Source organism: Hypanus sabinus, chromosome X1, assembly GCF_030144855.1.
Source record: "Hypanus sabinus isolate sHypSab1 chromosome X1, sHypSab1.hap1, whole genome shotgun sequence".
Lineage (NCBI taxonomy): Eukaryota > Metazoa > Chordata > Chondrichthyes > Myliobatiformes > Dasyatidae > Hypanus > Hypanus sabinus.
The window spans coordinates 26,917,545-26,945,100 of NC_082738.1; the positions used below are offsets into that span (position 1 = coordinate 26,917,545).

Below are 27,556 nucleotides of genomic sequence, written 5' to 3' on the forward strand. Positions count from 1 at the left end.
TACTGTGATTAGCCTCAAGTTAAATAGGTGGGTTGTTGGGCAGTGCGGTCTGTTGGATAAGGTCCTGTTCTATGCTGTATCTCTAAATAAATAAAATCCAGAGTATGATTTAATTGTTGAATTGCAATGGAGTTTACATTCCCATTAGTCACAGATCAATACTACCTTGAGTTATTGCTCTTCCAGTTAACACTGGTGGTACAGTGTTGCCCTTTGCTAATCTTGGGGCTATTAGATGTACTGAGCCAATTATTCAGCTCTTGGTTTTGCTTGTTGCATGCCACAATGGTTCTTTTGTGAACACAACAAAAAAAAAACAGTTTAATAAAGTTAGATCTTTTCAAACTCATGGACACCAGGATCTCCACTGCTGTTACTGACTGTTTTTGCTGCTGACATTTATCCTGACAGGAATGGGAAGTTACTTGGTGATATTTAGAAAGCATCATTTAACACAATGGACTATTGGACTTGAGTTGCATTTTATCTTTTAAATTATACTGGCAAACGGAAGTCTGATAGTGGTCCAATTTGACAATAAAGCTCTTGGGGCATTCCTGTGACTGAAACTCCACACTGCAACTTTGTAGAACTAGGAGTACATAACACTAGTTTGTTGCTTTTTTTCTTCAATATTTAAAGGGCTGTCTGCTGAAGTCAGGAGCTGGATTGGGTAATTTAAAAAAACACAAAATACCAAAGGCCCTTCAGATACAACATAATGTGCAACAACCGACAGAATGCTTTACCTAGCATTCAGCTGCTCATTCATTGGGTGCTTCAGTGATGATCTTGGAAGAGCCTAGTCCCAGAGAGTCTTCAGCCATTGCACCCCTCCTGGAGACCTCTGAGCAAAGTATTTGTAGTCTTGGCTCTTAAACTTCTCTCCATGGAGGTGAAGGTCACATTAATGCTCTGCTTCCTTGCCACAGGATCTTTCCAAATAGCAGCGGGTCTCTCCCTGTTCACTGTTGCATCAGAGAGGCTCTGTGCTTACAGAGAAATTACTTTTATTTGCTTTGATTTCAGTGAAGAACAGAACAGGTAATAATACCTCTGCCACGACTAGCTCCCTATCTGTATGGGCAGAGGAAATTTTTAAAGCTATTTCTTCATGGCATCTGGGCATCATTGATAAAGGTCTCATTTATTGCTGTTCCTTACAGTTGACCAGTATTTGCCAAGGTATTTCAAGATGGCAGTTCTGGTTACTGAGTAACCATGTGTAGATGCGATCAGATAAAATATGCAGATCTTATCTGGTAAACATTCATGGCTCTGATCTCTCAGTAATCTCATGGTTTCATGATCATCATTATGGATACAACTGCTTTCCTTTAAATATTTAATTAGCTAAATTCTCTAGCTGCTGAGCTAAATTTGAATTGAGTTGATGTTTTTGGATTGTTAGTCTAACTTTCTGGTTTACCACTTCATTAATTCACTTCTAGGTTTTGCAGTAAATTAAGCCCATATTCTCCAGTGTAGAAGAATGAGAGGTGATGTCACTGAAATGTACAACGTATTACACAGCTCGAAAGGCTGGATGCAAGGAGAGTATTTACTCTGCCTGAGGAGACCAATGCCAAGGGTTACAGACTTGGAACATGGGCATAATACTGGAAAATGACATTGTAGTGGTAGATTGGCCATGATCTTTATGAATAGCAAAGCAGGCTTGAAGGGCCAAATGGCCTACTGCTATTTTTCTACTACAATACTGTATGCTAGTGAGGTTTGAAATTGGAAACAGATTTGGAAACCACCAACAATTATTAACCCTACCCTAATCACGGGATAATTTACAATAACCAATTAGCCTATTCACTGTAGTTTTGGACTGAGAGGAAACCGGAGCACCTGGAAAACCCAAGCATTGCATGGGGAGGATGTACAGAGACTCCTTACAGAGCAGTGCTGGAATTGAACTCCAAATGCTGGAAAACCCCATGCTGTAATAGTGTCACACTAACTGCTACACTACCATGGAGCCAATAGTGGTTAATATAATAATATTAATAAAATAGTTTATAGTGATTATAAACTCTCAACTGCGGCTGAAAGGACAGCGCCGGAGGGCACAAGTTAATTGGCGGACATGAAGTGACATGATGGAAAACATTTTTGCATAGTGATTGGTTCAGTAATTAAATGTACTGCTTGAGGGTGGTGAGTGGAGATGAAATAGAATCTTCCAAAAGTGAATTGCAACATTCTTAAAAGAGAGGGCATGCAAGAATACAGGGGAAAAACTAGGGGAAAGGGACTGACGGAATAGTCTTATGGGTTGAACATCCTCTCCCTACACTAGTATCCTGATGTAAGAAGCTGTATTCATTGAAGTCTTGTTTTGCCACTAGCCTGCTGCTTGTTAGCCTTGTTGTATTTTTAAAAAAAAATTAAAACCAGTCAAGTGGAAGAGACCAGTTTGCATTTTCACTGTCTGATCTAGACAATATCAAGTGCAGGTGGAAAGCTTTCTAAAAAGCTTCAATGTCAAATTACAATGAAACCTTGAAATTATTGATTATACTTGAATCAAATGTGTTATAATATGACATGCTTCCCTCTGCAGTACTTAAATGCTAACTGTCTTGCTTACAGGTTCTGTGGGAGTTCCATTGTTTCCTCCTTTGAAGGAACCTTTCACTGTGTCATTAGCAAATGCATCTATCACCAGTACTATGCCAGGTATGCCTATGAAAATACATTGTATAATTTGAATAGATTATGTCACTCAGCTGCTTGATCTATCTGGTTCTTCATTATACAGTGTAATCTACACACATTTCAATGAATTACTTTTTAATACCTTTTAACAGAGGTTAATCAATAAAATTGCATGCCTTGTGTCTTTGGTTTTCCCATTTTTTTTATTCCCATCTTCCTGTGGACCACCAAAATATTGCTGCGTCAAAGAATGCTGTTAAGTTGACATTGCAATGATATTTGTTGATTTTCTTTTTTTAAAAAAAAGGGGTTATTCTTGTTGAGATACAAGAAGGGGAAAATTCACAGATAGAGGGAGAGAGTGGATGATACCAACATACCACACATTAACTGTTTCCAAACATGGATATGGCATTTCTATTTCTTCACAATTTTAATCAGCTTGATCTGTCATCGTATCTAACAAGACTTCTGTTTGCTCCATATATAGGTGAACAAATGATCTTCTCATTCTGTTTACTTATTCTCCTTGACCTTGTTTATCCATCCTAATGTGAAACTTGAAATAGTCTCCTTTTACAATCTTCTTTTATAATCTTTAAAAAAAAAATATATATATATAATCAAAATCCCCACTTGCTTTTCACTTCACCTCTCCTACCTTGTATTCCACCTTTCTAACATCCACTTTGGTCCAGCCTAGTGCACTTGGTTTTGTATGTGGTCCTCAGACCTTCCCTCTTGGTCACTACTCCCAGAGAGATCACTCACTGCTCCTGTAGGGATGCTCACTCTGAGGAGAAAATCCTGTGAACAGGATTCCATTCCTTTTCCTCACTTGCTCCCATACTGCAGCAGTCAGTAAGCTGCAGATCTGGTTGAGGAGTCCAGTACCAAGGGCTACAGACTTGGGTGCAAGAAATTGACTTGGTAGTGGTAGATCAGTCATGATCTTTGAATAGCAAAGCACGCTTGAAGGGCTAAAAGGCGTACTGCTACTATTTCTTGTACTGCGATGCTGTATGCCAGAATCTTTGAACAGTAATTGTTATTTTTATATACATTCCTGATCTGTCTGCACATTTCCTCTTCTGTTTCCCTCTGAGTCATCAACTCTTTGAAACACCACCTTTAATCTTTAAATATGACCCTAGTTTGAATCTCTGAACATTGGTCCTCTCTACAGCATGTATTTCCTCATTTTCTCCAGTGATCTTACTCCCCCTTCTTTGTTGCCCATTCTGCCCTCTGAATAATATTGTAACTTAATATCTTTATCTTCCACTCTGTAAACAATTTCCTGTTACAGTTGTTAAAGCCGGACATGCTCTGCTTTTTATTTCCAGTGTTTAGCAAGACTTAGTTTCTCTTTGTCCAAGTTAGTATATGGCACCTTTCAATAACTCTTTTATTTTCCTACTTTTGTGTTGTCAATTTTACTTTCCTCCTCTACTAATTGCTGCTGTCTAATTTCTTTTTACATGATTGAAACTTTTGCTATATAGTTACCTTGCACTTAACAAGCTGCTTCCATTCTGAAACATTTTTCTGTCCTTCTGAACTGTGGTCTATGATGCCTGAAAAGCATCAGAACTATTTAGGACTTTTTGCCTCAATAGATGGAACATACTTCCATAAAAACCTCCTGTTACCACAATTCCAAAAGAATGGCCAGTATCCCCTCTTCTCTGCCTTCCTACACCCCACTCGATTCCCATGTTGTCATTTCCTTTTATTAAATACCACTGTAACCTGTTTGATGCTCCTATCTTGTGGCCCTTGTTCATCCACAAGGGTAACAGAGTGACAGCTATAAGACCATAAGATATACAGTAGGAGCAGGTCATTTAGTCCATCAAATCTGCTCTGTTATTTCATTATGGGTGATCCATCTCCCCCTCAGCCCCAATCTCCTGCCTTCTTCCTGTATCCCTTCATGCCTTGACTGATCAAGAATCTGTCAACCTCTGCCTTGGATATGCCTAATGACTTGGCACACAGCCGTCTGTGGCAACAAATTCCACAGATTCCCCACTCTGGCTAAAGAAATTCCTCATCTCAGTTCTAGATGGATGTCTGTCTATTCTGAGGCTATGTCCTTTGGTCTTAGACACTCCCACCACATGAAGCATCCTCTCCAAATCTATTCTGTCGAGGCCTATCAACTTTCAATAGGTTTTAATGAGATTCCCTCACATTCTTCTGAATTCCAGTGATGGCTCTGGGCCATCAGATGCTTCTCATATGATGAGCCTTTCAATCACGGAATCATTTTTATGAACCTCCTTTGAACCCTCTCCAATGTCAGCACATCCTTTCTTTGATAAGGGGCCCAAAACTGCTCTCAGTCCTCCAAGTGAGGCCTCACCAGTGCTTTATAAAGCCTCAACATTGTGTCCTTGCTTTTATATTCTATTCCTCTTGAAAGGAATGCTAACATCACATTTGCCTTCCTCACCACCAACTTAACCTGCAAATTAACATGCATGAGAACTCCCAAGTCACTTTGCACCTCAGGTTTTTGAACTTTCTCACCATTAAGAAAATAGTCTATGCTTTTTATTTCTTCTAGCAAAGTGCATGACCATACATTTCCTGACACTGTTCCATCTGCCACTTCTTTGCCCAGTCTCTTAATTTGTCTAAGTCCTTCTGCAGCCTCTCTACTTCCTCAAAACTACCTGCCAATCCACCCATCTCGTATTGTCCACAAACTTGGCAACAAAGCCATCAATTCCATCATCCAAATCATTGACATATAATGTTTAAAAAAAAAGTCCCAGAACAGACCCCTATGGAACACCACGAGACACTAGCCAATCAAAAACTGCTCCCTTAATATCCACTCTTTGCCTTTTGCCAATCGGCCACTGCTTTGTCCATGCTAGTACCTTTCCCATAATAGTATGGGATGTTGGTAAGCAACCTCGTGGGCACCTTGTCAAAGGTCTGAAAATCAAAGTATCTGCTTGTTACTACTTCAAAGAATTCCAGCAGATTTGTCGGGCAAGATTTTCTCTTAGGTAAACCATGCTGACTATGGCCTGTTTTATCATATGCCTCCAATAACCCCAAAATCACACCCTTAACAATCAACTCCAACAGGTCAGACTAATTGGCCTGTAGTTTTATTTCTTCTGCCTCTCTCCCTTCCTGTGTGGAGTGACATTTGTAGTTTTCTAGTTCTCTGGAACAATGCCAGAATCCATTCATTCTTGAACGATCATTACTAATCCCTCTACATTCTTTTCAGCCACTTCTTTCATAACCCTGGGGTGTAGATGTAGACCATCTGGTCCAGGTGACTTATCTATTCTCAGACCTTTGTTTCTCAAGCACCTTCTCCCTAGTAATGGCATCTTCAGACACATCTGCCCTCTGACACTCTTGAACTTCTGGCATACTGTTGGTGTCTTCCACAGTGAAGACTGATGCAAAATACTTAATCAGTTTGTCTGGCATTTCCTTGTTTCCCCTATTACTACTTCTCCAGGATCATTTACCAGTAGTCCGATATCTACTCTCACCTCTCTTTTATACTTTATATATCTGAAGAAACTTTTGGTATCCTCTTTAATATTATTGGCTAGCTTCCCTTTGTATTCCATCTTTTCCTCTTTTAAGACTTTTTTAGTTCCCTTCTGTTGGTTTTCAAAAGCCTCCCATCTCCCATTGTAATTTGTAGACCACATCTTTACTACTGTTTGTGGGTCTGTATATAATTCCCATCAGGGTCTCTTACCCTTGCGGTTTCTTGGGTCTACCCACAACAATTCAATACCTTCTGATCCTATGTCACCACTTTCTAATGTTATGATTTAATTTTTTACCAACCGAGCCATCCCGTCGGCCTACCTGCCTATCCTTCCAATACAATGTGTACCCTTGGATGTTAAACTCCCAGCTATAATCATAGAAACATAGAAAACATACAGCACAATACTGGCCCTTTGGCCCACAAAGCTGTGCCAAACATGTACTTTCTTTAGAAATTACCTAGGGTTACCCAGAGCCCTCTATTTTTCTGAGCTCCATATACCTGTCGAGGCATCTCTTAAAAGAACCTATTGTATCTGCCTTCACCACCGTTGCCGGTAGCCCATTCCACTTACTCACCACTCTCTGCATTAAAAAAAAAGCTTACCGCTGACATCTCCTCTGTACCTACTTCCAAGCACCCTAAAACTGCACCCTCTTGTGTTAGCCATTTCAGCCCTGGGAAAAAACATCTGACTATCCACCCGATCAATGCCTCTCATCTTGTACACCTCTGTCAGGTCACCTCTCATTCTCCATTGCTCCAAGGAGAAAAGGCCGAGTTCACTCAACCTATTCTCATAAGGCATGCTCCCTAATCCAGGCAACATCCTTGTAAATCTCCTCTGCACCCTTTCTGTAGTTTCCACATCCTTCCTGTAGTGAGGTGATCAGAGCTGAGCACAGTATTCCAAGTGGGGTCAGACCAGGGTCCTATAAAGCTGTAACATTACCTCTTGACTCAGAATCTCAATCCCACGGTTGATGAAGGCCAATGCCTTCCTAACCACAGTCAACCTGCGCAGCAGCCTTGAGTGTCCTATGGACTTGGACCCCAAGATCCCCCTGATCCTCCACACTGCCAAGAGTCTTACCATTAATACTATATTCTGCCATCATATTTGACCTACCAAAATGAACCATCTCACGCTTATTTGGGTTCTTTCAGCCATGACTCGGTGATGTCCACAACATCATGAGTTCCAATTTGTAACTGTGCTACAAATTCACCTACCTTATTCTGTATACTGCATGCATTCAAATATAACACATTCAGTCCTGTATGATTTTTGCCCCATCATCAGCCTCTCTTTGCTCACAGTCTCACTACACTGTGCCTCTGTTTGTAAACCAGCTACCCCATTCTCAGCTTTATCACTCTGGTTCCCATCCCCATATACCAAGTTGTGGTATAGTTAACACGAGGAAATCTGCAGATGCTGGAAATTCAAACAACACACACAAAATGCTGTTGGAACACAGCAGGCCAGGCAGCATCTATTGGGAGAAGCACTGTCAACGTTTAGGGCCGAGACCCTTCATCAGGAGGGTTCCACTAGCATTTTGTGTGAGTGGTATAGCTATTAGTTTTGCTTCCTCACAGCTCCCAGAGACCTGGTTTTGTCCTGTGTTTATGGAGTTTTGCACATTCTTCCTGTGTGGGCTTCCTCTGGGTGCTCTGGTTTCTTTGCACATCCCAGCGATATACTGTTAGGTTAATTGGATGTTGCAAATCACTCCTTGTAAGTAGCAAAAGAATCAAGGAGTTGATGGGCTTGTGAGAGAGAACAAGTCACATGGCTACAGAAGAGTAAAGAGAGGGGAATGGAACTAATGGAAATGCTGTGCTGGGAGCTGGCCCGACGTTCAGATGCTTTAAAACAGACAGCAATAAATGATTAACTGCAGTTTCATTTGCTATAATCAGCTACCTAAATTTAACATTCAGAAGATGGATAAACTTACAGAATTGCATATTTACAATCGTAGTACATCCTGTGTTGGCGCGTGGCCCAGTGGGCAAGGCATCAGACTAGTAACCTGAAGGTGACTGGTTCGAGCCTCAGCTGAGGCAGCGTGTTTGTGTCCTTGAGCAAGGCACTTAACAACACATTGCTCTGCTACGTCACCGGTGCCAAACAAATTTGTCCTTAACTGTGCATTAAGTGGCTGGAATACACCTTTAACAATGAGGTAATAGTAGGAGCTATGTCTCACCTATATAGTTTCAATAGAACAGAAAGCCACGAAGTAACACTTAGAAGATAAATTCTGTGGAGGTTTTATTTTCCTGAAGACTGGTTCTCAATTTAGTTAATCCCTAATTATTTTACATAATTTCATAACCCCAGAATGATCCCCAAAAGTGCCAGCCAGCATGAGTTTTGGTTTGCCTTCAACCGTCATACAAATATGCCTGTAATACTTTGGGGCTTAAGGACAATTTCTATCCCACTGTTTTACTATTGAACAGACCCCTCGTATGCTAAGATGGTCTCTTGACCTCACAAGATACCTTGTCATAGCCTTGCAGATTGTCTTCCTGTACTGCACTTCTTCTGTAACACTTAATTCTGCTCTTTTTCTGTGCACTGATGTAATGAAATGATCTTTATGGATAGCATGCGAAAGATTTTTGCTATACTTCTGTATGTGACAATAAACCAATTTACCAGTTAATATATTTTTAAGAATCAAAACCATAGTTTCCCCTCTGCTGCTGTTTATACTAATGAAGATGGCTAGATTACGGTTAGATTCTCTGTAAACTACTTTGGTAACTAGGCAGCATACATGGTTTTCTACTGTCTACAAAAGAGTTGGTTGTTGACTTCAGGAGAGCACGGAGCGACCACTCTCCGCTGAACATCAACGGCTCCTCTGTAGAGATCATTAAGAGCACCAAATTTCTTGGTGTTCACCTGATGGAGAATCTCACCTGGTCCCTCAACACCAGCTCCGCAGCCAAGAAAGCCCAGCAGTGTCTCTACTTTCTGCAAAGGCTGAGGAAAGTCCATCTCCCACCACCCATCCTCACCACATTCTACAGAGGATGTATTGAAAGTATCCTGAGCAGCTGTGTTTACTGCCTGGTTCGGAAATTGCACTGTGTCAGATTGCAAGACCTTGCAGCAGAGGGTGAGGTCAGCTGAAGGGATCATCAGGGTCTTTCTTGCCACCATTACAGACATTTACACCACATGCTACATCCGCAAAGCTAACAGTATTGTGAAGGACCCCACGCCATTTGCCATTTACTGTGTTTATTGTCTTGTTTATTAATTATTGTACTGTCTTGCACTGTTTTGTGCACTTTATGTAGCCCCGTGTAGGTCTGAAGTATAATGTAGTTTTGTGTTGTTTCAGATAGTCTAGTGTAGTTTTGTATTGTTTCATGTAGTACCATGGTCCTGGAGGAACTTTGTTTCGTTTTTACTGTGTACGGTACCAGCAGTTATGGTCAAAATGACAATAAAAGTGACTTGTCTTGTTTGTAGAAATTTCTGCATGCAATGTAATGCCTTTTGCTAAAATGTTAAAACCACCTTTCAGCAAACCACCTTTCAGTTAATGACTGGAAGCAAATCAATTGCGATTCTCAGCTGACTTTAAGCTACACATTTTTGCTCTTGTTCTGCTTACAGTTGTGTGCATGGTAGTTCAGTTTGCTGTCCTTTTTCCCCCAGGTATGATAACTGCACCACCAGTGTTTACCAACTTGCCTAATTTTCCAAATCTGAATGTGGCTTTTCCCAGCCTTTCCATGGGATCATCGCCAGGGATAGGAGAAAATCCTTTGCCTACGTCTACAGGTAAAATGCCTATCCAATCTTTCCTCATAAATGAAGTGTTCTGTCCCAGGCCAAGTCCCTGGTGAATCTTAACCCTCTTCATTGCTAGCATATTCTTCATATTGTTTAGTAACCACAACTGAGCACAATATTCCTGTTCTGTCCAAACCAGTGTTTTATAAAGTAGTGCCACAAACCTCCCTGCTCTGTGCCCCAGCTGTTGAAGGCAGGCTTTACTGTCTTGTCCACTTGCGCTGCCACCTTCACAGATCTTTGACCTGTACACCAAGGTCTCCCTGTTCCTCCCTGGGGCCCTGGTATTCATTCCTTATTATTCCTAACTAAGTGCATCACTTTGTAATTGTAAAATCCATTTACGATTGGGTCTTTCCAACTGAACAATATTGTTCTGTAGCCTAATGCTATCCTTTTGGTTTTCAACAACACTGCCAGTTTTCATGTCGTCTGCAATCTTGCCAATTAAACCCAGTAGTATCAGTAGTAGTAGAGAACTATGTTCTCCTAAGGAATTTGGCTATTGGTGGGTCCTCACGTAGCTATAGAGGTCAATCCAGGATCCACATATTTTGCTGCAGTGTGGACAAGTGTAATATTCTCCTAAGGAGTAAGTGGTGTTTTGGTACAGTCTCTCCTTTCACAGTTTCTACATTTCACATTTAAATCCTGGTCTGGGATGAAATAGTAGAACTAATCATTGTGAAATGGTGAAGATGCTATAATAGTAGGATAGTTTTGGACTTGTGCAAGGTGTGGACCTGACTGTACTTCCTACTGTTTTGTGTTAGATGTGCATCCTCTGTAGCCTTGATTCTGGTGTCTTTTTTTTAAATTGGTTGCTTTTTGTTCCAGATTCATCCTTGTCAGCTGCCAGTCCAGTACCACATCTGGTTTCATCCAATCTTCCTCCTGCAAATCTTGGCACAGCTCCTGTGCTTCCAGCTTTCTCTACAGCACCACCAGTTTGCCCCAGCCATTCAACTTCATCAGAGAATATGACAATACCTTTTCACTCTCAGTGGAGTAAAGTCTTGGATTCCACACCTGCTGTAGCTCAGAAATAGTCTCTTCCCAAAGGCTGAGATGAAAAGTTGTCTTCCGCATTTGTAATGAAGCTGCCAGAAGATATAATCTGTTCAGAAAGCACTAATAAACTACTGAGGGAAGCCTACCCCAACACGAGTAGCACTGCCACAATTCTAACTGAATAGAATCCTACCTACTTTTAATAAATGAGTAAGGCTTTCCAATCTAGCAATGTGTATGTAGTTGTCAGTCTGACTCTAGCAGCATGACAATCAAAGTTCAAAGTACATTTATTAAAGTATGTATACATTATACAACCATAATTCATCTCCTTACAGGCAGCCACAAAACAAGGAAACCCCAAAAGAATCCATTTTTTAAAAAACTGACAAACACCCAATGTGGAGAGAGTGCAAACAATAAAAGTAAGCAAATAGCATTTAGAACAGAAGCGAGTCCTCCGACATGAAGCCTGGAGCAGCCAAAGTAGGCCCACAGCCTCAGTTCAGCACGATAGCGGAGTAAATGGTGCAAAACCCACAGACACTAAGCTCAGAGCAGGCCCTCAGCCTCAGCATCAGCATCAGTTCAGCAAAGAGTGGAGTAAATGTCGTAGAGCCTGCAGACACGAAACCCGGAGCGGTGCCACAGCCACAGCCTCAGTTCAGCACATTGCAGAGTAAACGTTGTGGAGCACACAGGCACAAAACCCTGAGTAGTCCCACAGCCACAGCCCCAGTTCAGCACATTGCAGAGTAAACGTTGTGGAGCACACAGGCACAAAACCCTGAGTAGTCCCACAGCCACAGCCCCAGTTCAGCACATTGCAGAGTAAACGTTGTGGAGCACACAGGCACAAAACCCTGAGTAGTCCCACAGCCACAGCTCCAGTTCAGCACATTGCAGAGTAAACGTTGTGGAGCACTGGGCAGAACCAGCCCAACCCTTACCTCTGATCCCAACACTCTGCCTTTTCAATCCATCTGGCCCAGCTTTTAAATCGTCCGAACTTCGGGTTGTTCCTTGCTCTAAGACCTGGGCCCTGTTGCATCGATATGCTCTCAGCCTGGACCCCGCAACCACGTTTCAGCCCCTTTTTAACCTTTCCAAATCAGCTCAGCACTTGATTGATCAAACTGCACACTCTGTTTCGGTGGACCAGCCCCAAATCTGCTTCATATAAGCTGCTGCAGTGGTGATAGGAGATTCCATATTCAGAGGAAAATAGGTGAGATTCTATGGGTATGATGAAGCATACCAGGTGGTATGATGCCCTCCAGGTGCCAGGGTCAGTGATGCCTCAGAATGGGGTCTACAACATTCTAAAGGTGGAGGGTGAGCAACCAGAAGCCTTTGTACACATCAGCACCAATGATGTAGGTAGGAAAGGTAAGGAGGTCCTGAAGAGAGATTTTAGGGAGCTAGGTAAAAAGCTGAAAAGAAGGATCTCCAAAATAGTAATCTCTGGATTGCGCTCTGTGCCACGTGCCAGAGAGGGTAAGAATAGTATGATTTGGTAGATGAATGCATGGCTGAGGAACTGGTGCAGGGGGCAGGGGTTCAGATCTCTGGATCATTGGTATCCCTTCTAGGGAAGGTAAGACCTGTTACAAAAGGTCTTTTGGGTTATATTCTTGTGGGTAAGTTTACTGGAGCTGTTCAAGGGGGCTTAATTTGGCAGGGGATGGGGACTGGAGTGATAGGGCTGAGGATGAGGCAGTTGGTTTATAAACAGTGTAGTGAGTCTGCTAACAAAGACAGGCTGATGATGAGGCAAAATTGCAGATAAAGAGATGAGCTGTAATGTAAAAGAAGGACAAAATTGAAAAGGGTGAATGCAGGACTGAGGGTGTTGTATTTGAATACACAATATACAAAATAAAGTAGATGAACTTGTAGCCAATTACAGATTGGCATGTATGATATGGGTCACATCACTGAGTCATGGCTGAAAGAAGATTGTAGCTGGGAGTTTAATGTCCAAGGATACATGTTGTACTGAAAGGACAGGCAGGTAGGCTGAGGGGTGGCTCTGTTGGTAAAAAATCAAATCAAATCATTAGAAAAAAGTGACATAGGATTGGAAGTTGCAGAATCATCGTGGGTACAGTTAAGGAGCTGCAAGGGTAAAAAGACCCTGAAGGGAGTTATATACAGACCTTCAAATAGTAGCAAAGATGTGGTTTACAAAGTATAACAGGAGGTAGGACGTGCACATCAAAGAGGAAGTATTATGATAGTCATGGGGGATTTCAGTGTCTATTTAGATTGGGGAAAATCAGATTGGTGTGGGATCTCAAGAGGGGGAGTTTGTAGAATGCCCTTTTTAGGGCAACTCATGGTAGAGCCCACTAGCAGATCAGCTATTATAGATTGGGTGTTGTGCAATGAACTGGAATTGATTAGAGGCCTTAAGGTAAAGGAACCCTCAGGAGGCAGTGATCACAATATGATAGAATTCACCCTGTAATTTGAGAAGGAGAAGCTAAAGCCAGATGTATCGGTATTGCAGTGGAGTAAAGGGAATTGGAGGCATGAGAGAGGAGCTGGCAAAAATTGATTGGGAGAGAACATTAGCAGGGATGACAGCAGGGCAGCAAATCAGAAGGTGCAGGATAGATGCATCCCAAAGTAGAAGTATTCTAAAGGTAGGATGATACAACTGTGGCTGACAAGAAAGAGAAGTCAAAGCCAAGGAGAGGGCATATAGTAGTGCAAAAATTAGTGGGAAGTTAGAGGATTTGGAAAGCTTTTAAAAACAACGGAAGGCACCTCAAAAAAAAAAGTCATAAAGGAGGAAAAGATGGAATATGAAAGCAAGCCAACCAGTAATATTAAAGGATACCAAAAGTTTCTTCAGATATATAAAGAGTAAATGAGCGGTGAGAGTAGATATTGGACTGCTGGAAATTGATGCTGGGGAGATAGTAATAAGGGACAAGGAAATGGCGGACAAACTGCATAAATATTTTGCTTCAGTCTTCACTGTAGAAGGCACCAGCAGTATGCTGGAGGTTCAAGAGCGTTGGGGCAGAAGTGAGTGAAGTTTCCATTATTAGGGAGAAGGTGCTTGAGAAACAACAAAGTCTGGTAGATGAGTCACCTGGACCAGATGGTCTACACCCAGGGTTCTGAAAGGGGTGGCTGAAGAGATTGTAGAGGCATTATTGATCTTTCAAGAATCAATGGTTCCAGAGGACTGGGAAATTTGCAAATGGATCTCCACTCTTCAAGAAGGGAGAGGACAGGAAAGAAAATTACAGGCCAATTAGTCTGACATCAGTGGTTGGGAAGCTGTTGGAGTCAATAGTTAAGGATGTGATTTGGGGGTTATTGGAGACGCATGATAAAGTAGGCTATAGTCAACATGGTTTACTTGAGGGGAAATCTTGCCTGACAAATCTGTTGGAATTCTTTGAAGAAATAACAAGCAGGATAGATAAAGGAGAACCAGTGGATGTTGTGTACTTGAACTTTTCAGAAGTTCATTGAGAAGGTGCCTCACATGAGGCTGCTTAACAAGAGCCCATGATATTACAGGAAAGGTACTAGCATGTATCCATGCTAGCATTGGTTGATTAGCAGGAGGAAAAGAGTGGGAATAAAGGGCCTGAGTCGACGTCGTGGGCCGTGTTGGAACTGCTTATGTTATATGTCAATGATTTGATCTGAGTAGCCTCCAACCTGATGGCATGAACATCGATTTCTCGAACTTCTGGTAATGCCCCACCCCTTCACCATTCCTCATCTCCCCCCCCCCCCCCACCTTATTTCCTTGCTTGTCCATCACCTCCCTCTGGTGCTCCTCCCCCTCCCTTTTTTTCCCACGGTCTTCTGTCCTCTCATCAGGCTCAACCTTCTCCGGTCCTGTATCTCCTTCACCAGTTTACTTCCCAGCTGCTTACTTCAGCCATCCCCTCCGAATTTCACTCATCACCTTGTGTTTCTCTCTCCCCACCCCAGCCTTTTAAATCTACTCATTTTTTTTTCTTCTTCTCCAGTCCTGCTGAAAGGGCTTGGCCTGGAATGTCGACTGTACTTTTTTTCCATAGATGCTGCCTGGCCTGCTCAATTCCTCCAGTGTTTTTTTTTTGTTTTGCTTGGATGATGGAGTTGATGGCTGTGTGGCCAAGTTTGCAGACAATACAAAGATAGGTGGAGGAACAGGTAGTTTTGAGGAAGTAGAGAGGCTACAGAAGGACTTGGAGAATGGGCAAAAGAATAGGTAGATGAAATACAGTGTTGGAAAGTGTATAGTCATGCACTTTGGTAGAAGGAAATAAAAGCATAGTCTATTATCTAAATAGAGAAAATTCAAAATATGAGGTGCAAAGGGATTTGGGAATCCTCATGCAAGATTCCCTAAAGATTAATTTGCAGGTTGAGTCTGTGGTGAGGAAGGCAAATACAATGTTAGCATTCATTTCAAGAGGGCTAGAATATAAAAACAAGGATGTATTGTTGAGAATTTATAAAGCACTGGTGAAGCCTCACTGGGAGTATTGTGAGCAGTTTTGGGCCCCTTATCTAAGGATGTGCTGACATTGAAGAGGGTTCAAAAAAGGTTCACAAGAATGATTCAGTGATTATCATATGAGGAACATTTGATGCCTTTGGGCCTGTACTCAGGTTCAGAAGAATGAAGAAGGGGATCTCATTGAAACCTAACAAATACTGAAAGGCCTTGACAGAGTAAACTTGGAGGTGTTTCCTTTGGTGAGGGAGTACAAGGCCAGAGGATTCAGCTTCAGAATAGTGGAACATCCATTTAGAATGGAGATATGGAATTTCTTTAGCCAGAGAGTGGTGAATCTGTGGAATTCGTTGCCAGAGGTAGCTGTGGAGGCCAAGTTATTGGGCATTTTTAAGCCGGAGGTTGATAGATTCTTGATTAATACAGGGAGACAGGGAGAAAGCAGGAGATTGGGGTTGTGGTGAACTACGTATATCTGTCTGGACGCCCCCCCCCCCCCCAGCTGACTGCTCCTGTGGCTCCTCTCACGGACCCCTGTATAAAGGTGATTGGAGGCACTGCTCCCCCCTCAGTCTCCAGGATGTTGTGTGATGGTCTCTTGCTGCTGATAGTGCTCTCTTCCAGCTAATAAAAACCTATCTCTCGCCTCACGTCTCCGAGAGTTATCGATGGTGCATCAGGGGATGACAGAGAACTGGGTCTAATTCTGCTCCTTTGTCTTGTATTCTTGTACTCTAATCGCAAACTCGGCATTGCATTCCTGTAAATATCAGATCACATTGTTGAAACCTCGATGTTCACACAAGGTGACTCCCCATGCATGTTTTCCAGTGCACACACATTATCTTTTTGGCATGTTAAGTTTCTTGTATTTTTCCAAACACAAAAAGTATTTTGTATGACATTTTAATGACTGCTCTAGCCGTCTATTGGAGTGTGGGCCTGAGAGTTGATTAAAGTTTGAGGCAAAGCAGTTAATTGCAGCATTTTAAACAAAACTGCTCTACCTTCTTTTTGTCAAGTTGAATAGTTCCTTTGGATCTACCAAGTGTAGATTTAGTTGCAGATTTTGTTAGCGGTACAAGTTTTCCTTTTTATCCTGACATTCTGTTTGTGCCTGATCCAAATTTAGTAAAAACTCAAACCTACCAGGTAAGTTATGCTAATCAATATTCAGCAGTTAATCAAAACTGACAGTATTGCAGAATGCATTGAACCATTTCTCGTGCAGCAAATGCACTGTAAAAATATGGTGTAAACACATTTGTGTTAGTTTATGACCATATACCTGTAATTATGATTACGATTTGTTCAGCATTGCACTCTATTAATGCTAAATTAAGGTGTTTAGAGATGGGTGAAATTTCTGTGGTCAACCCATGGGATTTCTCACTTTTTCTGTTTGCACTAATCTTTCAGCAAAGTCTGCAAAATAGATTAGTGCTGCAATCTACTTATTCTCAAATCGGATCTTCCACTGTTAAAGTATTCAAAACTTTTCCAAGTGCTTCCATTTAATACTGAAACAGGCTTTGTGAGGTTTTAATGTGGCCAAAGCCATGCCACTAATAACCTGAAAGTATTTTTTAAAATACTGAAAATAAAAATGACAAAACACTGAAAACACTCACTCAGGTCAAGTAGGATCAGTGGAGAGAGAAACAATTGATGTTTCAGGTCAAAAGGCATTTGTCAAAACTGGGAAAGAGGCAAAATAAACTTGTTATGCTGCAGCAAGGGTGGATGCCTGATTAATAAAACCACAGGGATAAGTTGTAAACAAGGTTCTTGCTCTCCAACTGCTCCAATTCAATCATTGAACAGATAACTTTGTTTACATCCTATCCCCATGGTAGCCCCAGTTTTACCTTATCAGAGATGCACACCTGCTCTGTAGCTTAAATTTTTTTCTCATCTGTTCTGATGAAGGGTCTTTGACCTGAAACATTGGCCCGGTTTCTCTTCCCACAGCTGTGGTCTGATTTGCTGAGTGTTTCCAGCATTTTCTGTTGCTTTTGATGATGTTGTTAAATAAGCAGAAAATTAATATCATGGTAAGAAAGCAAGTCAGCAGTTGAGTTTCTCTGGGCTCCTGCCACCTGTTTGTAAACTAGTATAAAGTAATGTTGTTGCCTTGTATCCACAGTGGATCTGGTCCAATGCTGTTCAGACGTCGAGGTGTCTTCCTTGCTTTGTCCTTCACTATAATAATAAAGGCTGGTTGCCCATGGGAACAGGGAAATGATGGAAACCATTTTAACTCCTCTGTCCAAGCAGCCAATCCTTCATTCAGAAAGAAGAGGGCTTTCATGTTTGTATTAATAGAATGCTCATTGAGAGATTTGGCAGTTTTTTCCAAAACATTTTATTCCTCTTCCTTTCCCCACTGGGCCTGTAAGCATGTAAATCTTAAAACCTTTTCTATTGAAGATTTGCTATACTTGTTAAGTAATAACACCAGAGGATAGTTTCAGCTGCCCCCCTGTTGTTCCAAATCCTTCACAGAGTTGGATATACACCTTGCATGCATGTGGAATATGTTTTTGAAATGGAATCTGGTTTAGATAGATCTTTAGCTGGATTGAAGTATATGCAAACTGACCAAATATCTTGTAGAACTGGAATGGTTTTCTTTGAGTGCAGAAAATGACTTGCAGTTCAAGTTTTGATCATCCTTAATTTTTTATTATTATTCAGATACAGGATCATTATATTTGAAACTGGGCATATAATAGTATGAAGCCCCTTGTATTTCTATAAAGTGAGTGATTTGTGCCTAGTATCATTGGCAATCATATTGTTTATTTCTTTGTGACCAGCAGTGTGTCATTGTGACAACAACCTGGCTTACTATGGACTCTTCCCAATTAGGCTCTGAGCTACTGATTGCAATATCTAGCATACAGTATAGGGTTTTAATGACTTATTTCGGGAGCACTCAGATTGTAGTTCAGTGGCTTTATGTTCTTTTAACATCTTATTAATGTCATACTATGTTCTTAAAGTTTAATGTTTACTGTGAAATTTCCCTTTGTTATAAATGTTCAGTCATTTGCTTTGAGTGTATCAATAAAAATAGTGATTGATATCCTGTGTCTTCTGCAGTATAGGATTTCTTCAAGCAACCCTTCATTCTGTAAATTACAAAGCTATTACTGAAGGGTTCTACATCTCTAATAATGTTTTGGTGAAATTGGTATGATCTTCCAGCTAGATGTGGGTTGCAATTCCCAGCCCAAGAAGGAACCTTGGACATCAAGCCCTCAGCTAAGTTTTGAAGCCACCTTCTGATCAGATGAGAACTCCACTGAGTGCAAGCTGAATTTATAGCCATCAGTCTGAAGCTGTTTGCACTGCAATATAGTATTGGTCCAATCATGATCTTGGTTAAACAAGTTCATGAGATTTAAGTTGATTTTATACACAGAATTAGGTAGGCTTCACTTGTGCATGTGCTTTCTTAGCTAATCATTTGAGCATTTCAACTCTCCTGAACATTCATATTTATATCTGAAGAAATAAACTAAGAAAATAAACACAAGGAAAGGTTGAATAGGTTAGGATTTTATTCCCCAGAGCACAGGAGATGGAGGGAGATTTGATAGAAGTGGACAAAATTGGCAGTATAAGAAAGTAAATGCAAGCAGTCTTTTTTCACCTGAGTTTGGGTGGGACTACAACTAGAGGGCATAGGCTAAGGGTGAAAGGTGAAGTGTTTAAGGGGGAACTTGACTTGAAAGCAGGCTTGAATTCAACATTTAATAGAAATTTGGATCAGTACATAAGAGGGTATAGTCTGGGTGCAGGTTGATGGACTAAGATTAATAGTTTGCACAGACTAGACGGGCTGAAAGGCCTGTTACTGTGTTCTATGACTCATATAACTTTAAATGGCAGGATCAACTATCCAGAAAGATCTAGGTACAGATTTTCCCACTCAGCCCCAATTTCCTGCCTTCTCCCTGTATCATGCCCTGACTAGTCAAGTATTTATCATCCTCTGCCTTAAATATACCCAATGACTTAGCCTCCACAGCCACCCGTGGCAATGAAGGGGTGGAGCAAGAGTTTGCAGGTAATTCATCATTCTCTTGCTAAAGAAATTTTTTCCTTATCTGTTATAAAAGGATATAGTGTGGAGGATCTGAGAGATCTTGGGGTTCATGTCAACAGGACTCAAAGCTGCTGCACAGGTTGACAGTGTTAAGAAGGCATATGGTGTGCTGGCATTCATCAACCATGGGATTGAATTCAAGAGCTGTGAGGTATTGTTACAACTATGTAAGACCTTGGTCAGACTCCACTTGCAGTACTGTGTTCAGTTCTGATCATCTCACTACAGGAAGGATGTGGATTCTATGGAGAGTGTGCAGAGGAGTCTTGCAAGGATGTTGCCTGTATTGAAGGGCATACCTTATGAGAATAGGTTGAGTGTACTTGGCCTTTTTTCCTTGGAGTGATGGAGGATGAGAGGTGCACAAGATTAATGAGGGGCATTGATCATGTGGATAGCCAGAGACTTTTTCCCAGGGCTGAAATGGCTAACACGAGGGGGCATAGTTTTAAGGTGCTTGGAAATAGGTACTGTGGGGATGTTAGGGATAAGTTTTTCACATAGTGTGGTGGGTGTGTGGAATGCACTCCCGGCAGCGGTGGTGTAAGTGGATACAAAAGAACCTTTTGAGAACCTCTTAGATAGGTACACAGAGCTTAAAACGATAGCAGGCTATGCGCTAGGGAAATTCTAGGCATTCTCTCGAGTAGAGTAGATTACATGGTCAGTACAACATGGTGGGTTGAAAGGCCTGTATGGTGCAGTAGATTTCTATGTTCAATGCCTCCTCTCATTCTGCAAATTTAGTGAATTACCTTTAGGCCATTTAATACCGTGTGAGGAAAGGAATTGCAAACAGTGTTTGTGATTTCTCCTTCCTTACATAAGATTAAGTATTAATCTCAGATGAAGACCTTCGTGAAATCAAATTAGTGCAGAGGTGGGTTTAAATTTCTCTTGTGCTGGGTGGATGAAACCTGCGTCTGTGTGGGGTATTAAAAGGTCAAAACAGAATGCGAGAAATGTTCAGCTGGCCAGGCACCATCAGTAGGGAGAGCTGTGTGGGTTTTTAGGCCTTTCACGTGAGAAAGTGTGTTTGTTAAACTGGAGAGGGAATGGAGCAAAGAACCCAAAGATTGTCTATGCTAGGGTGCAGACCCAAGTTGTCGAGATGTATATCGAGCCATTTTCATCTCCTCCCCGAGGGACGTAGGAATATGCAAAGTGGTAGATGTGGGTATCATGATTTATTTTTTACGATGATGACATTAAAGAAACACTTAAAAGATACCTGGATAGAAAAAGCTTATGGGGGAGATGAGCCAAGTACAGGTGAAACCATTTTTTACTGGGCGTCTCTGGAAATGTGGCTCATTAGCCCCTCGCTAACAGCCACTAGATTCCACGGTGAGAAACCCACCTTTCTCTGGCTTTGTACATCTTGGGTGTATACAGCTTTGGTTCTGCCCACCAAAACCCTGGTTTGTGTGAATGCTGTGTGATTTTACTGCCCCTTGGCAAGAAACAACAGATCGTGCACTACATGCAATTATAAAGAAGCATATTTAAGAATGTTAACTTAAGCAATCCGTTATTAAGGAATGAAAAAGGGTTCCATTATACCTAGCCGGTCACTTGTGCAGGGTGGAGCTCAAATCTTCCAGAAGCTATTGCTTTTGATGTACACACTGCACCTTCTGAATGTTGCTCGGAATTCACTTTGAACAAATGAGTCTCCCACAAGAATATTGGTTCTTCCTCCTTGAAGCCATTTATCTGCATTATGCACCTTGTGCAACAGGGACAGCATCTTCTCCCAGATCCCGCCAAAAAGACCAGTGTCACTCACAAAAACTCTGCCCATCGTTCTCAAACCTTCTCCCCTTTCCACCATCCTCACATTCCTAAATTGAGCAACAAAGCCCCTCATCTCAGCTCAAACCCAAACAGGCTGAAAGCAGAATAGACGGCTCTTGCAGAACTGTTAAAATGAAATACCTACAGCATAGCAGTAAAAATCTTAAGCAGGGCGTTAGATGGGCAAATAGGTTAGATAAACATCTTGATGTTTTGGTGCTGTACGACTCTAAACACCTTTAGTGTTATAAAGTCATACAGCAAAGAAAGAGGAGAGATAGCCAGTATAAAGAGCTAGCAGGTGATAGGTGATTGCAGGTGAGAAGGGAAGGGGGAGGTGATAACAAGTTCAAGTTTATTATCTATGTACATATATACAACCAAATGAAACAATGTTCCTCTGGTCCATGATGCTCCTCAGGCAGGGAGAAGACAGACCCTTCTGCCTCACAGTGGCTATCTCAGACAGCACTCAATAATCTGCAGGACGTGCTCTGAAGGTGGCCCAGCAATGGTGAAAGAAACTCCGGAGCACCAATAAACACTCCTGTAGAAGGAAGAAAGTCCTGGGGGATAGCTCTTCTGTGCTGACCAAGATGCCCCATCTAAGCTAAGCCCACTAGCTTGTGTTTGGCCTAAATCCCTCAAAACCTTATCTACAGTATATACCCATCCAAGTATCTTAAATGTTGTTAAAGTACCTGCCTTTACCTCTTCCTCTGGCAGCTCTTTCCATATATTGATCACTCTCTGGTTGATTAAAGTTGCCCCTTGAGTTTCTATTAAATGTTTCCTCTCTCACCTTAAACTTATGCCTTCTAGTTCTTGATTCCCCAATCCTGGGGTAAAAGAAGATTGTGCATTTACTCCATATGTACCCTCATGATTTTCATACACCTCTATACGATCACCCCTCATTGATGGTGGGGGAAGGGCACTGAATCATAGTACCATTTACCAGTTAAATCTCTGTGTGCCTGATAAGATTATGTCTAATGTTTTCTTCTAGCTCTCTATTAAGTGTATGATCTTACTTTCTTTATCAATCTTTTTATTAATTAAAAAAGTACATATGAATAAATGAGAATTATCTCAAATATCTATATCGATGACAATTCATATAAAAAGTAAAATAAACATCAAGATCTTACATAGTATTAATCTAACAATATATAATAAAAAATAAGAATCGATTCTCTTATCATTCCATGAAAAGAAGAAAAAAAGATAAAGAATTTTTATAATGTTTATATACATAGAAAAACCCACTAAACAAAAAAAAGAAAAAGAAAACAAAAAGGGACTGGGTAGCCCATACTAAGAGCAAAAGCAAGAAAAAAGAGAAACTTTCTGATCAAATCCAAAGTTTTGAGAAAGTTACTGGAAGAACAATAAATCAAACCATATGAAAATATTGAGTAAAAGGTTGCCAGGTTTCTTCAAATTTAAAGGATGTATCAAATGTCTGACTTCTTATTTTCTCTAAACTTAGACAGGACATAATGGAAGTAAGCCAATAAAAAACAGTAGGTGGATTAGAATCCTTCCATTTAAGCAAAATGGCTCTCAGCCAATACAGTTGTAAAAGCTATCATCTGTTGAGCGGAAACAGGAATATACCCTGCTTCCAGTGGAGTGATCCCAAAAATTACTGTAAGTAAATTTGGTTGTAGGTCCAAATTGAGGACGTTTGATAAAGTTTTAAAGACCTCTTTTCAAAAATTATCTATCTTGATACAAGACCAAAACATGTGTTAAAGTAGCCACCTCAATATTACATCTGTCGCAAATAGGGTTAATATTGGAAAAGATGCGGGCTAATTTATCCTTTGACATATGTGCCTGATGTACTACCTTGAACTGTATCAAGGAATAGTGGGCACAAATAGATGAAGTATTTACTAAATGAAAAATTTTATCCCATTGATTATCTGAAAGTGACTCTCGAAATTCCAATTCTCACGCAGCTTTAATTTTATTGTTAGATAACATTTGCAAATTCAATAACCATTTATAAATTATATCTGTCAGTCCTTTTTGAAATGGTTTAACCTGAAAAAGATTATCTATTATACTGGGTGAATAAGCTGAGGGAAAATCTGGAAGTAGACTATGTAGAAAATTCCTAATTTGTAAATATCTAAAAAAGTGTGCATTAGATGAGTCATATTTGTCCACTAACTGAGTGAAAGACATTAAACAATCCCCCATAAACAAGTCTAAAAAAGTTGTTATTCATTTGGTTTTCCAAATTAGCATGGTCTGATTGGAAATTGATGGGTTAAAAAAATTAATATGGATTTTACTAGAAAGAACAAAGTTATTAAACTCAAAAACTCTACGAAACTGAAACCAAATTCTTAATATATGTTTAATAATAGGATTGAGGTCTTGACTACCAATCTTAGAAAGCAAAAAAGGAAGAGGAGCTCTCAGTAGAGATGCCAAAAGAATACCCCTTCACCGAGTTTTCTCCAAATCCACCCATAAAGGACAGTCATGTATGTCTGATTAATGAATCCAAAAAGAAATATATCAAATATTAATTTCCCAGTAATACGTTCTAAAGTTTGGCAAAGCCATACCACCATACAGTACTTTTTAATTTCTGCAATAAAGGTTTACTCAATCTAGGATTTTTTATTATTCCAAATGTAAGATAGAATTTTAGAGTCTATTCTATCAAAAAACAGTTTAGGAACAACAAAGAGGGATTGCTTGGAATACATATAAAAGTGTATGATCTTAAGTGGTAGCATTGATCTTTCAGTCAAGACCAGAATACACATGCCAACTGCTTAGGAAGGAGGCAAGCTGTCTGTTGAGAAGTACTTTTAAAAGCTGAGCAATTACCTCCCATTGTTCCATGACACACAATGGCCGTGAGTTAACACAGCTCCCATTCCTGTAATGTGGTTATGGTGATGCAGAGTGGGACTTCTGATTTCCAGAAGTTTCAACTCTTGGGAATTTCCCCCCCACTCCCCCCTGTATATATTGTGTTCTGAAAAGCTTTGGCTGTGCATTCTGGAAAAAGAGCTGCAAGAAGACGCTAAAGGTTGAGAACAAAGCTTGACTAGAAGGTATTACACCTCCTCCCTGCTGTGCTGGACACAGTCAGCCTCATTCCCTGTACTCTCTCTAGCAAAGAATTGGTTGACCAACAGGTAATTCCTATCCCAGGCAGGAGTATTGAAGTCAGAAGTCAAGTTTATTGTCATATATAAAGTATGCATGTGTAAATACAGGTGGAATGAAAAGCTTACTTGCAGCATGTCACACACTCATAAGAAACATTCATAAAAGCAAAAAGTTAGACATAAATCATACACCATTTTAAGTATACAATTAGAACAAAAATCAATTTCAGTGCAAAGTGATCAAAATAGTCATAGTATTGTTAAACTGTAGTGATTAAGGTTATACCATCTGCTTCAAGAACTGAATGGTAGAAGGAAGTAGCTGTTCTTAAACCTGGCGGTGTGGGACTTCAGTTTCTGTACCTCCTTCTGAGTATCATCATTGGGTGGTGTGCAGAGAGTCAATGTCGATGATGCTGGTTCACTGTATCATTAGGTGAACATTGGAGTGTTTGTTGGAATTAAAAACTTCAACAGAATCTCATGACTCAATATAAATTACAAAATTGGAGCATGGTGACCTACCTCAGACATATTTCCCCTTCACTATCCCCTCCTCATGGGATTCCTTCAATATCCAGAATTCTATTGACTTCAGTTTTGAATTAAGCCATTGACTGACTTCTACAGCCCTCTAAGATAGAAAATTCCAAAGATTCACTGCCCTCGGAGTGAAAAGTCTCAAGAACTCAGTCTTACGTGACCAGTGCCTTCACTTTCTGACATTGATCCCTAGTTCTAGATGCCTCAGTCAAGGAAAATGTTTTCAACATCTTCCCTTCATTTACCTTGTCAAGCTCTCCAAGTGTTTGGTATGTGCAGATGAAGTCATATTTCATTCTGAGGGGTTTTATCTACTCAATTTTCCTTATACAAGAAACCCACCATTATAGAAATCAGCCTGGTGAACCTTTGGCATATCTGCACTCCAGCAAATATAGTTTTGGAGGTAAGAATGCCAAAATTGTAAATGATACATCAGTTGTGATCTCATGAAGAGCCTATGTAATTGTGGCAAGATAGCTTTAGTCTTACCCTATAATCAGATCCTTGTACAGTCTAGGCCAATGTGACATTTGCCAGTGTTTTGCATGCTAGCTGTGGAAGCACACCCAGGTTCTTTTGTACATCAACACATCCCAATCTCTCACCATTTAATAAATTGTCAGCATTTGATTTTTTAAACCAGTTAATAACCTCACATTTTTCCATATTGTGTTCCACCTGCCTTGTTTCCTCACTCAGTTTGTCCACATCCTCTTAGAACCTCTTCACACCCTCACCACAATGCACATTCCCACTTAGTTTTGTGCCATCATTAAACTTAAATGTTACATTTGGATGCCCTGGGCAAATTGTCGACATGAATTCTAAATGGCTAGAGCAAGAGCCCCAGTTGCTGCAGTGTTTCACCAGCATTAGTCACAAAGTAACACAACATGGAAACAGGCCCTTCAGTCCAAATGTCCCTTTCTAAGCTAGTCCCATTTTCTTGGTTTCAGCCCATATTACTCTAAGCCTTTCCTATCCATGTACCTTTTAAGTGTGGTTAATGTACCTGCCTCAGCCACTTCCTCTGGCAGCTCATTCTGTATACTGACCATATGGGTGAGTGAAAAAGCTGGTTCTCAGAGTCCTGTTAAATCTCCCCCATCTCACCTTAAACCTGTGCACTCTAGTTTTTGATTCCCTAACCATGGGGCAAAGACTGAGAGCATTCACCCTATCTCCCTCCATAACCTCAAGTCAGTCTCACATGTTCTGGAGAATAAAGTCCCAGTAGTCTGACAGGAAGTAATTTGCAGAACTCTGGAGAGAGGGTGAGGGAAGGGGACTCCTTTAATTACTCTCATCCTGTGGTATTCTGCAAGGGTCAGTATTGGGATCACTTCTTTTCTCATTATATGTCAATGATTTGGATGACGCAATTGATGGCTTTGCGGCCAAGTTTACAGATGACACGAAAATAGGTGGAGAGGCAGGTAGCGTTGAGGAAGCAGGGAGTCTGCAGAAAGGACCTAAACAGATAGGGAGAACAGGCTAAGAGGTGGCGGATAGAATAAAGTGTAGGGAAGTGCACGGGCATGCTTTTTGGTAGAAGGAATAAAGGTGTAGACTACTTTCTAAATGGGGCGAAAATTCAAAAATCAGAGATGCAAAAGGACTTGAGAGTTCTTATGCAGGATTCCCTAAAGGTTAACTTGCAGGTTGAGTAAGTGGTTAAGGAAGACAATTGCATTCATTTTGGGAGGACTAGAATATAGAGCCAGGCTTTATAAGGCATTTGTCAGACTGCACTTGGAGCATATTGTGAGCAGTTTTATGCTCCTTATCTAAGAAAGGATACACTATTATTGGAGAGTGTCCAGAAGATGTTCATAAGAATTATTCTGGGAATGAAAGGGTTAACTTACTAAATGAGGAGCATTTGATGGCTCTGGGGCTGTACCTACTGAGGTTTAGAAGAATGGGGGGGGGATCTCATTGAACCCATGGAATATTGAAAAACCTAGATAGATTGGATGTGGAGAGGATGCTTCCAATAGTGGGTGAGCCTAAAACCAGGAGGCACAGCCTCAGAATAGAGAGACGTCCATTTAGAAGAGAGATGAGAAGGAATTTCTTTAGCCAGGCGGTGGTGAATCAGTGGAATTTGTTGCCACGGATAGCTGTGGAGGCCATGTAATTGAGAATTTTTAAGTGAAGGTTGATAGGTTCTTGATTAGTCAGGATGACAAAGGTTACAGGGAGAAGGCAGGAGAATGGGATTGAGAGGGATGATATATCAGCCGTGATCGAATGGCAGAGCAGACTCGATGGGCCTAATTCTACTCATGTCTTATAGTCTTATAGAGCCGGTACAGATTTGTGGGACTAAATAACCTCTTTCTCTGCTGCAAGTGTTCTTTAGTGCTGTGAAAATGCCACTCCCAAGTTTTGCAAAGCCCATCCAGCTCCTTATACCATCCACGATAAAGTAGCCAGCGAG

At 40.9% G+C, this 27,556-nt stretch overlaps 1 protein-coding gene across 1 annotated transcript in view; it reads left to right on the forward strand.

Moving 5' to 3' along the window:
• LOC132384723 (Golgi reassembly-stacking protein 2-like) overlaps positions 1–18,597 on the forward strand; it is a 60,766-nt gene extending 42,169 nt beyond the window's left edge. The window contains exons 8-10 of the mRNA XM_059956126.1: positions 2,605–2,691; positions 9,894–10,019; positions 10,869–18,597. Of these exons, the coding sequence (XP_059812109.1) occupies positions 2,605–2,691; positions 9,894–10,019; positions 10,869–11,080 (425 nt within the window). The 3' untranslated portion in view covers positions 11,081–18,597. The remainder of the gene's footprint in view (positions 1–2,604; positions 2,692–9,893; positions 10,020–10,868) is intronic.
• The last annotated feature ends 8,959 nt before the right edge of the window (positions 18,598–27,556 follow it).